Source organism: Epinephelus lanceolatus, chromosome 16, assembly GCF_041903045.1.
Source record: "Epinephelus lanceolatus isolate andai-2023 chromosome 16, ASM4190304v1, whole genome shotgun sequence".
NCBI classification, from domain to species: Eukaryota; Metazoa; Chordata; class Actinopteri; order Perciformes; family Serranidae; genus Epinephelus; species Epinephelus lanceolatus.
The window spans coordinates 1,307,035-1,319,253 of NC_135749.1; the positions used below are offsets into that span (position 1 = coordinate 1,307,035).

The 12,219-nt window shown below is 37.2% G+C and overlaps 2 gene segments (V, D, J or C); one reads left to right on the forward strand and one right to left on the reverse strand.

The window, feature by feature from the left end:
• LOC117263683 (Ig kappa chain V-III region MOPC 63-like) overlaps positions 1–11,089 on the forward strand; it is a 40,175-nt gene extending 29,086 nt beyond the window's left edge. Inside the window, 2 exon segments of the V gene segment in view lie at positions 9,716–9,753; positions 10,589–11,089. Of these exon segments, the coding sequence occupies positions 9,716–9,753; positions 10,589–10,917 (367 nt within the window).
• Positions 1–12,219, reverse strand: part of LOC117263966 (Ig kappa chain V-III region PC 3741/TEPC 111-like) — a 47,997-nt gene that overhangs the window by 35,039 nt on the left and 739 nt on the right.

A 12,219-nucleotide genomic window follows, 5' to 3' on the forward strand; every position in this document is an offset into this window, starting at 1 on the left:
ATACTTAAATTAATAACTACAGCCAAAGTTACCAAAGTTAGTCAACGGAAACTTGTAGAGCCCTCCATTGTTGTCCTTATGGATTTAGCTGCTCGCTGTTTACTTGCTTTAATGCTCCTTTGTTATATGCTAAGTTAGCTGGCAGGCTGGCAGGCATTTAGCTTTTTTGCTGCTACATGTGTTTCGCAGGAATCTTCAGGCAGGCCCTCGCTTCTCTTCTGCTGTGAACAAAGAGCAACATGGTGTTCATCTAGTCAATAAACATGGTTGATTGTTCTGTTCATTATCAGGTTTTGAAAGTAAACACAAAATATTTCAGCAGCTGAAAAGCAAAAAGACCAAAGTTCTCATAGTTGGAGCAACTTAGACTCTCAGACACTCAGTGCAGAGGACAGTGCTGGTGATCTTGGTGTGCTGTTTGAGTCCAAACCTAATGTGACTTCTTCCACACTATGTTCAGTGACATGTACTGTATGACATGTGACATTGAATGCATTGTGTTTATGACAGTGTCAGTATTTCTGCCTCGAGGAGGATTTGTTGCATTACAGCTAAGAAGCTTCAAATGGGATTTAATGTGATGTGTGGACACTGATGTTTCACATGTTGTGACGTTGGTTTACGTCTCTACATCAGTGGAGCTGACTGCTGTTGTTGTGAGTTTAATGGTCTGATTGGGCTTCTTCACTGAAACTGTTCCCTTCATCTGAGGAAACTTTCAGCTGCTTGAGGTGGACTGATGGACACACAATGAACACTAGAAATAATCTGTGTGTGTGTGTGTGTGTGTGTGTGTGTCCTCAGTGAAGTGTATCAGTCTCTGCAGTAGCTTCCAGCTGCAGCAGTCACTTCAGTTTCTGTTCAGTCTGACTGAGGGAGGTTTTTGTACGACGCTTTTTCACTGTGTGAACACACTCTGACTGTTGATCTCATGATAACTCTGACAGTAGTAAACTGCTGCATCTTCAGCCTGAACTCCACTGATGGTCAGAGTGAAGTCAGAGTTTGATCCACTGCCTGAAAAACGACCTGGAGTCCCTGATACTCGAGTGCTAGTACTATAAATAAGCAGTTTGGGAGTTTCTCCATCTCTCTGTTGGTACCAGGCTAAACACGGGGGTGAACAATCAACCCTCTGACTGGTGCTACAGCTGATGGTGACGGAGCCTCCCAGAGCAGAGCTCACTGCTCCAGGCTGAGTCACTGTGACCTGACCTCTGGACTCTGAGGATACAGACACAAAAACATAAAGCAGCGTCATGGTTTTGTGGTCTTCATTTCAGAGGGACGGATGTTGATAGAGGAGAGGAGTTTGATTCTCTGGACTTTACCTGTGAAGCAGCAGCAGAGGAGAGTCCAGATGAGGACGGAGGTCAAAGTCATGTTTTTGATGAAGAGGAGGATTTCTGTGGCTTCTGTTGTCATGAAGGACAGCTGTCAGTCATCCAGTGTTCAACTCTCAGGACTATAAACTCTCCCAGAGCACTGGAGCATGGTGCTGCTGATGCAAAGTGGCTCTCTATGGAAATGCTCTGACTGACTCTTGATCAGAAATGAATTGCCTTTCTTTCAGTCAGACACATACTGAATTTAATGAGTGTATTTTTAAGTCAGGAAGTCTACTGTTACTCTCTGTTAAGACATACTGCACCACGGTCTGATATTCTCCCACAGGCTGATGAGATGATGAAGCAGGGTTGGCTGGGTGCTGATTGCTGATTGCAGGCAGCTGCAAAGACTCAGCTCTCAGCAGGTAGGAACCTCTGGGGGATATGGAAGATAGCAGAGGGACTCGTATTATCCAGCATGAGAGAACTATCTATCAGTGTGACACTGTTTGCTCTTATCATGCTGATGTTTTCAATATTTCATGACAACACACATTGTCATTAGAAGTGTTGTTAATAATGTAAATTATTATCCAAAAAATACATGTCTCTTATCTTGTTGTTGGTGTCTTAATGGTAACAGCTGATTCATGAAATCCACATTGACTTGAAGGTCACAAGGACATTGTTTTTACTTCACAATGATTTCAAAATAACTCCCTTATTCTGCATTTTTGTAAATGATAAAGTTTCCATTGATTGATCTGATTTTGTTCGTGGTATTTGTCCTACCTTAGTCCAGTCTTAGTTTTGTATTGATCTTATTTTACTGACTACATACCTACTTGTTGTGTCACTATTGGATTGACCAAATATTACTGTTTTCTTTCCATTCCATTTGGAAGATTTTCAATAAATACGCTGTAGAAGTTAAAACAAAAATCTATCTAGCGGCCACTAAATCTACTGATACTAAAATCGTTGTGTGTCCCTGATGGTCATTTTATCCGTTGATTATTCTGAATTGATGGATGGACCTCTCATCCATATTTTAGTACAAATACTGTACCTGAAGTTTATTTTTATTTATTTTATTTATTTGTTTATTTGAACGGACAGAGCATATTAATAGACATTTCTGTAAATATGCCAGATTTAGCCAAAGGCTAATTTTTATCTGTTGTCCCTGGCCAGGTGTTACAAAGGCTCCCTGAAATAAAACAAAGTAGAACTATGCTGAGGGAACAAACATCAGTCTTATCTTAAAGCACCGATCAATAAACTACAACTAATTAAAATTGATTAGTGTGTGAACAACAAGTAATAATGACATTGCTAAAATTAACATATAATTGACAACAAGACAACATAAGATAGCCTGACAATTAATACAGAACACAAGGGACAAAACGAACTTCACAGCAAGCAAATAAACATGCAAGCAAGAAAACAGTTAAAAACATGTACGCAAGACAATACGTAGTTAAGACATAAGGCCCGTTTCCACCGCAGAAACCACCCCTGAAGGACAGAGTTCCGGAACTTTTACAGGGGCTAAACAAGTCCCTGCCTCGGAGTAGGTACTCAGAAGACTCCTGGCTGGGGCTTGGGGTTTACTTGGTGCTGATTGGATATACTCAAGGAGGGATGTGACGTCAACAGAAAGCAACAAAATAGCTGACATTTTTAAAACTCAGCAGACGAGGGTTAGCTCGTTCATATAGCTTCCGCCACCATATAAAAAAACTCACTAAATGTCCCGTGAAAAAAATATTTGTTCCAGCGGATATCTTAGTTACAACATGATTGAGCTAGCAAAGCAGTTTTGTGTTGATATGTGTGGTATTTATTCAGTTTTGGGAACAGCAAAGCTAACATCAGGACGTCATCTGTTAAAAGCCTGCCGTTGTCGGATACGACATGAAACTACTCCAGTTAGCTCAATCATGTTGTAAGACATCTGCTGGAAAAAATATTTTTTTCACGGGCCATTTAGTGAGTTATTACAGACACCGCTAAGGGCTAACAGCTAACGGCGTCCCTACGTCGTCCTGGTAAATGGTCGCGCAACGATTACGTCCACTCTTGTTCCACTCTTGGGAGGCTTTAACAGAAAACACTGACTGACTAAAGGAGCTTTTCTTTAGTGGAACAACACAGTCCCCTCTTGAAACCCCCCTTGTGATTTGATTTGTACTTGTTCTAATCTTAACAAAAGATCGGAGAGGAGGAGCTAAGCCATGTATAATTTTGAACAGAAACATATATTTACATACTTAATCATGTTTTCCCAATTCAGAAGGCCATATTTCTTTAGGATTGTACAGTGGTGGTGTTGTTTTGGCTTTTTATCTAAGATTTTTATCATCTGTTTATACAATAACTGCAGTGGCTTGAGTGTAGTGTAATTAGCTTGCGACCAGCTTGTTAGACAGTAATTCATGTGAGAAAGGATCATTGAGTGCATGTACAGCTTGGCTGCTTCAGTTGACAAAGAATTGCGTATGAACCTGAAATTTACAAGACTTGCTTTGACCCGTTGACATACTTTTTTAACCTGTGCCCTGAAATTAAGGTCGGAATCTAAAAAGATGCCAAGGTACTTGAATTCTTTTACCATCTGCAGTCGCTCTCCAGATATACAAATATCCGGATCTACACAAGTGTCATTATTATTTGTAGAGTACATGCCTACTGTTTTTGAAACATTTAATTGGAGACAGCACTGACTAAGCCATATTGTAATTTCCACCATTATCTTTGTGAGCTTGGTCGCAACTTCTGCTTTTGTGGTGCCATGTACATATACCACTGTATCATTGGCATACATCTGTACATGAGCATCAGAACACATAGATGGCAGGTCATTTATATATATACAAAACAAAAGAGGATCCAGTATAGATCCCTGTGGGACACCAGTGGACAGACAGACAGATTAATGATTTCAGTGATGGGCTTAGCTAATGATAAATGAGACATTTTCAGCATATTTGTTTCCATTCCGAACACATCTTTCAATTTTGATGGTTTTAGAGATCTGATTATGCTTATGACCTTTGATTCATTGGCATGTTTGTTTGTTTGTTTGTTTGTTTGTTTATTTGCACTTATAAAACAGAAACATTACACAGATAAGAAAGAAAATAAGACAAGATGTGCAGGAGAGGTCATAAAAAACCCGAATGGGCTTACAAGCGGCCCCCCCTCCTAACAAATAACAATTACAAAACTATATAAGCTTCCGACATAGGCTAACATCTGAGCTTACACACACACACACACACACACACTCAAATTAATGCAATAAATGATATCTCAGAATCATATGATACCTCAGAATACAATTAAATAGTCCAAAGATATATTTGAATGAAATAAGAATAAAACGAAAAACACAAATGTGTTAAAAAATCGTTAAACTCTGCTTCAGCCTTCTTTTAAATGCAGATAATGTTGAGCATGTTTCACTTAGATGTTTTAAACTGTTCCACAGCACAACACCTTGGTAGATAAATGAAAATTTTGCAACAGCGGTTCTACAGAAGGGGATATGCAAATCATTCCTCTTTCTTGTGGAATAAGAATGATAATAAGAATTAAACTCAAAATAATTATGAAAATGCTTGGGTAAAGAAAATGGAAAACATATGACTTTGTACATCAAGATTCCTGTTTGATACTTATTCACATCGTAGATTGTTAGTATTTGTAATTTTTTAAACAGAGGTGTGGATGGAGCTAAATATAGAGAGCTAGTGGCAATTCTTACAAAGGATTTTTGGAGTCTATGAATTGGTTGTAAGTAAGAAGGATAAGTGCTAGCCCAGATTAAACTGCAATAAGAAATATGAGGATAAATTAAGCTGTAGTACAAGGTTAATAAAGTACTTATTTTTAAATAGGGTTTAACCTTTTTTATGATACCTAAGGATTTTGAGACCTTCTTGCACACAAATTCACAATGATTCTTAAAACAAAGTTTCTCATCAATATTGACACCTAAAAACTTTGCTGATGAAACATTGGAAAGTAAGCTGTTATTAATATAAATTTTATTTTTTTCTGGATTGTAATTCTTATTCTTGTTCTTAAAGTTGATGAAATTAGATTTTTTGACATTAAGTGATAATTTATTTAACTGAAACCACTGAGCAAATTGAGTGAGCCCAGAATTTGCCTTATCAATAAGTGAATCAATATTACTGTCAGTAACAAAGAGATTGGTGTCATCAGCAAATAAGATAGGTGACAAAATACTGGACGCTTTTGGTAAATCATTAATGTATATCAAAAACAACAAAGGACCCAAAATGGACCCTTGTGGAACTCCACATTTCAGAACATCCCGCTGTGACAGTTCATAATTAAAAATGACATATTGTTCTCTGTTGTGCAAATAATTTTCAACCCATTGCAGAACCTTATTTTTAAAACCATAACAAGACATTTTTGATAATAAAATTCTATAATTCACAGTATCAAAAGCTTTTGATAAGTCTAAGAAAATTCCTAGAGCGTATTCATTTTTCTCGAAAGCAGTTGAAATCTTTTCTCTAAGATGCAAGAGAGCCATATATGTAGAACAATTCTTTCTAAAACCATATTGGTGCTCATACAAAATATTATTGGCATCCAGATGCTTCAAAATTCTAGCATATACCAACTTCTCAAGTATCTTAGAAAAGCAAGGGAGAATTGATATAGGGCGATAATTCGAAAATACAGATGGATCATTGGCTTTAAACAGTGGGGTGACCTTGGCAAGTTTTAAATCTTGAGGAATAATACCAGATTCAAGTGATAAAGAAAAAATAAATGTTAAAGGAACAATAATTGCGGGTGCAACTTTTTTAATCAGATAGGCTGTAATTTCGTCATGGCTAGCAGAGGAGTTTTTAAGGTTCTTAATGATTTCAAGTATTTCTGAAGGCTTTATTGGTTCAAAATTGTTTAAGGAAGGATAACCTTCATTTATAAAGTTAGAAGGAGAATCATGAACATTTTCAATATGCTTTGCAAGACATGGTCCCACATCTATGAAGAAATTATTAAATTTATTAGCAATTTGTGTAGGCTCTGTTATCGTTAGTGTGCCATCCTGAAATGTAGCCTGGGATGGAGTAGAGGAGTTTTTCTTGCTGAGTAATTCTTTTAAAATATCCCATGTAGATTTTGAATTATTTGATGATTGGGTAAATAAATCACTATAATAATTACATTTAGCATTTCTAATAAGGTGATTGTATTTATTCCTATAATTTTTGTATGTAGCACAATTTAGAGGACTAGGGCTTTGTAAATACCTTCTATATAACTTGTTTTTCTTTGAAGCAGATTTCCTAAGTTCTACAGTGAACCATGGTTAGTTAAGGTGTGCGGAGCTTCCTTTGCCTTTAAAAATAAAAGGAAAACATTTATCAAAAACAGAATAAAATTTTGCATAAAAATTGTTGTAAGCCATATTCACATCAGAAACTTCATACACTGTTTCCCAGGACATCTTTGCTAATAAACTTGAGAAGTTGTCTAATGCTGAAGGCTTGTTCTGTCATGTTTGTTAAACAGACAGTAGTATTAATATGCCTAGCAGGAAAGCTTTGTGTAATGGTTGCTACAGAATCAACAAAACATTGATTAAGAGCACCTGCTATTTCGACTGGGTCCTTTGTGAGATTACCATCCAGGTTAAGTTCAATCGATTTGTCTGTATTGTGGTGTCGCCCAGTAAGTTTTTTTAATTGATTCCATATTATTTTAGAGTTACCCCTAGCCTCAGCAATTATTGACATGAAGAAATTTGCCTTAGTCTTTCTCAGTTCCTGTATTACTTTATTCCTTAAGCTATTAAAGTGAAGTTGGTGGTGGGAAAGTGTTGTCCTTAATGCAATTTTCAAAGCAGTATCCCGTTCTTTCATCATTTTTAGGATATCTGCATTCATCCACGGAAGACTGTTCTTTTTATTTCTACATTTAAACTTTTGAGTGAAGTCAGTGATTATGCTCTGTAATTTGTTCGATAGTATTCGACTATCCTCGTTTGCATTTTTACCTAATAGCAGGCCGCTCCAATTAAAATGTTCTATGGTGTTCTTGAAGGGCCCCTCTTCACTTTTTGGAATTCTATAGATCTCCTGTCCTTTTTTTGTGGTATTAAACCTCTACTTAGTTAATTTTCTGGCCACCACAATTAAATTGTGGTCAGATAACCCAGTTATCATATTAAAATGGGGCGGCAGTAGCTCAGTCCATAGGGACTTGGGTTGGGAACCGGAGGGTCGCCTGTTCGAGTCCCAGTCCGGACCAAAATATGGAGCGTGGACTGATGGCTGGAGAGGTGCCAGTTCACCTCCTGGGCACTGCCGAGGCACCCTTGAGCAAGGCACCGAACCCCCCAACCGCTCGGGTCGCCTCACCAAGGACAGCCCCCTCACTCTGACATCTCTCCACTTTCTGCATGTATAGGTCCTGTTTGTGCATGTCTGTGTCTTTCGGACCTGTGTGTAATTGACAAGCTAGTGTGAAATCATTGAATTTCCCCCCAGGGGGATTAATAAAGTAAATAAACTTAAACTTAAACTTAACTTAAAAGACTTTGAGATTCGGTCAGGTCTATTACTGAACACCAGATCAATCTGAGTTTTTGTGGTAAAAAAGAACCTCCTCCCCTAGACTTTTTCAATGTTCAGTAAAGTTCACACTGATTTCAGGAAGTATCACCTTTTAACAAAACTCCCTGTTTGACAAATTCATGGAATCACTGATTAATGTCCTGGGAGACTTTATTAAAGTCAGTGCTGTACTGAGCTCAGCCTAGTCTGGGGTTACAAAAGGTCATAGTAAATACCTGCTGCTACAGAATGTATGTGTTCTTACATTAACTGATTAATCTTTAAGATTCATAAAGATTTAAAAACATTTCTGAGAGATCTCAGGTGGTTTCGGCTGATAATGAATAAGATATTCATCATTATGCAGATGATACTGTACTCTTCTTTACAGCTGCTCCTTAACAAATACTGTGTGATATTTAAGAGTCATCTGAACTTCTTTAAGGTCATTTCAAATTAAGCAGAATTGTAAGGCTGCTTCTGTTTTTGACTTACACTATGCAATTGTATTCTCATATATTAAGAGGATGGAAAAATTTTCATTCAAATAATGTTTTAAATTTGACAAGTTTCAATAGTTTTATATGTGCCTCTCTTTGTAGGTTGAACATTTTACTCACAGACTGTCATATAAATGTGGACAGCTTTTGTTTAGAGTTAGCAATTTGTCTTTTACCCACAGATAAGAGCTAACAGTCTGCAGGCGTCACATCTGTCCGAACCTGGAAATATGGTTTCAGAACGATTATAACACAGAATTTTTTTTTATTAATCAAAACTTGTCTTTGTGTAAAACTCAAGAAAAGTATTGTTGTGTGTGTGTGTGTGTGTGTGTCCTCAGTGAAGTGTATCAGTCTCTGCAGTAGCTTCCAGCTGCAGCAGTCACTTCAATTTCTGTTTAGTCTGACTGAGGGAGGTTTTTGTACGACGTTTTTTCACTGTGTGAACACATCCTGACTGTTGATGACATGATAACTCTGACAGTAGTAAACAGCTGCATCTTCAGCCTGAACTCCACTGATGGTCAGAGTGAAGTCAGAGTTTGATCCACTGCCTGAAAAACGACCTGGAATCCCTGATGCTCGACTGCTAGTTTGGTAAATGAGCAGTTTAGGAGTTTCTCCATCTCTCTGTTGGTACCAGGCTAAACACGGGGGTGAACTATAAACTCTCCCAGAGCACTGGAGCATGGTGCTGCTGATGCAAAGTGGCTCTCTATGGAAATGCTCTGACTGACTCCAACAGGGACTTGGATTACTCTGATGATGCTGTTTATCAATGGATCAATACATTTATCAGAGGATTGATCAGGAATGTGTCACTCATCATTTACATGTGGATTTGCTTTGAGTTTTATGGGCAAATTTATACCTGAATATTTTATGAATTTCCTCTAATTCAATAGCAAACAAATCAACTTCACAGTGCGACAATTTTACTATTTAACAAAATTCCTGTTTATCAATGATCATAATCTACAATAAACATGAGTTCATAATAATCATTTATATTTGTCAGAATTTATTGGAGAAATTTTAATTTGTTTTACCTGCATAGAAATTATTATTGCTTGTAGATGTTAAACATTTCAGAAAACTAAATGTTAAATAAATAGTCATATTTGTGAATAAGTTTCAAACATTACAAGCAGTCACTTAATAAACTGGGTAAACTGGGAATGTGTTTGGTGAGTGTGTTTGTGTCAAAGTCAGAGAGCCGTGTCTCTGTACAGTCAGAGGTTTTTGTACGACCACTCAATCAGTTTGTATCACTATGGTACACGTTCGGTGGAGGAACCAGACTGGATGTTAACTGTAAGTACATTTGACTCCTTTAATAACCCAAATTCTATATTGATTCTGTTTTATTTCATATCTGTAGACTGTGCTGCAATATTTTAGCTGATAATTGGAGTTTAATATAATTGTGATGATTCTTAAATGTGTCACATAATGTCCTCAAACAGACTCAATTCTTCTTCAGTTCAATATTTTGTTTCTCTAGAATTTCAGTTGAAACAGTTTATAAATATGAAGTTTCCACAAATGATTCTGTCAGATGGAAATAATGTGAAACTTTCAGCCCAACTACTGGGGCAAACATTCTCATAGGTTTTATTGATCTTTCTCAAACATTGACAATCTTCACACAATGCATGTCATGAAAGAATATCTTCAAAGATGGCTGTTGTTTAAACAACATGCTGTATGAGTAGGACTGATTTGATGAGTTTAATATGTAATTCAGTTGTTACGATGTTCACTTTGAACCAACAAAGCCAGCACACACCATCAAGGTCTTTTCTGTTTTAGACCAGTTATTTGTTAAGACACCTTACAATAATGTAAACCATTTTTTTAGATTAGACAGAGGCAGATTAAACGTGAATACATCAGAGGAACAAAATGCCACGTTCAACTTTTTGTCTTTAGTCCTGAAACCTGTCTGTTGCTATGGTTCAGCAGTGATGCCTGTCTGTTGCCATGGTTACTGAGCTCAAAGAGGGAAGTGAAACGTTAACGACCAGTTTCATCCAATCTGAGGACGACCAATAGAACTACTAGCCTCCTCTGCTGCAGCCACCAGGGTGGGGTTTATTTTCTCTTTGTATGAACTTTCCTCATATTGTCTCTGTGTCTCCTCCTCCAGTGGGTCAAGTCGTCCCCACCCTGACGGTGCTGCCCCCCTCCAGAGAGGAGCTGCAGCAGGGGAAGGCCACGCTCATGTGCCTGGCCAACAAGGGCTTCCCCTCAGACTGGAGTCTGGCTTGGAAGGTGGACGGCAGCAGCAGCAGCAGCTGGGAGGAGAGCAGGAGCCCCGGGGTGCTGGAGAAGGACGGCTACTACAGCTGGAGCAGCACCCTGAGGCTCCCTGCAGACCAGTGGGGGAAGGTGGGCTCTGTGACCTGTGAGGCCACCCAGGGCTCCCAGACTCCGCTCTCGGAGACACTGAGGAGAGACCAGTGTTCCCAGTCCTGACCTGACTCACTGGGACTCTGCTACTGGTTTTACTCTGCTACTGCTCTCACTCTGCACTCTGGAACTATCTCTGTCTTTCATTTGACATCTTTCAATAGCAATATTTACCAGCTTGTTGCAATGTTTCAATATTATTTCACTGTTTCCACATAATAAAGACGTGTTCATCAAATCACTTGTTTTCATCTTTATTATTCTCAAAGTGTCTGAATGATTTTCTCTTCATAGTAACAGTAACTTTATTAAATCCAGAGGAAAAATAAGCTGATAAAGATCCTGTAAGTTCTCTGTGATGAATTCAGAAAGAAAGTTTCAGAATATATGATATAGGTCTATTTTTACTGAACATTTTAAGAGTTCATAAACTCAGACAAAACTCCTCATTATTGTTTGATTAGTACAAACAGTGATGGTAGTAGTATAAGTCCATCATCTGTTGTCACAATGGATATGAATGCCTTCATGACTGTAAAACTTATTCTGCTATAGTCATTACAGATTTGTCTGTAATAATAAACCTTTGGAACAAAACCCATGGTAGGAACATTTAAATGATAAATCATCCAATCAGCTCTCATTACTGAAGTGTCTTTATAGTAAGGACTGTAATATTGTAATTACTTCAGGCGTCTCCAAAGAACATGCATTATTATTTGAATTAAACAACAAAAGTCAATAACATGATTGTTAAATCTGAAATAAATAGCAGTATATCGTCTGCATAGAGAGAAATAAAATGAGTTTGATCTACAAATTTAAACTGGGAAATATTTACATCCTGTTTCTGCTGAAGAACCACAAAGAGAAATAAAGAGATGACAAAAGGACCGAATTAAAATGTGACTGATTTACATACTCCATTAATCGTTTTTTGGTGTAATCTATAAAATACATATTTTTGTTGGAATGCAAAACACACAAAATGGCTGAAATATGTTGTTCACATAAGTAATTGTACAACATGAAAAAAATATTGACATCAACTGTTATTTATTTAAAAAATGAGTTCCTTAAAGATCCAATGAAAAATGGTAAGATTTAAAATATATAATATTTACATTCATACATTCATGTGTTATCATACTCTATGAATTAAATTATTATTATTCTATTATGAATCATTAAATTATTATTCAACAGAGTTTAGCTTTGATGTGCAGCAGAATGTTAAAAGCCTGAATAAATAAACTATACATAGTGTTTTATATACAGTATATTTAGATTATAAATGTTCTCAGTGAATTATATTTCACTGCATTTTTTGTTCCGCGCAAAACTTGTGTTGTTTTAGTTTCAGTGCAG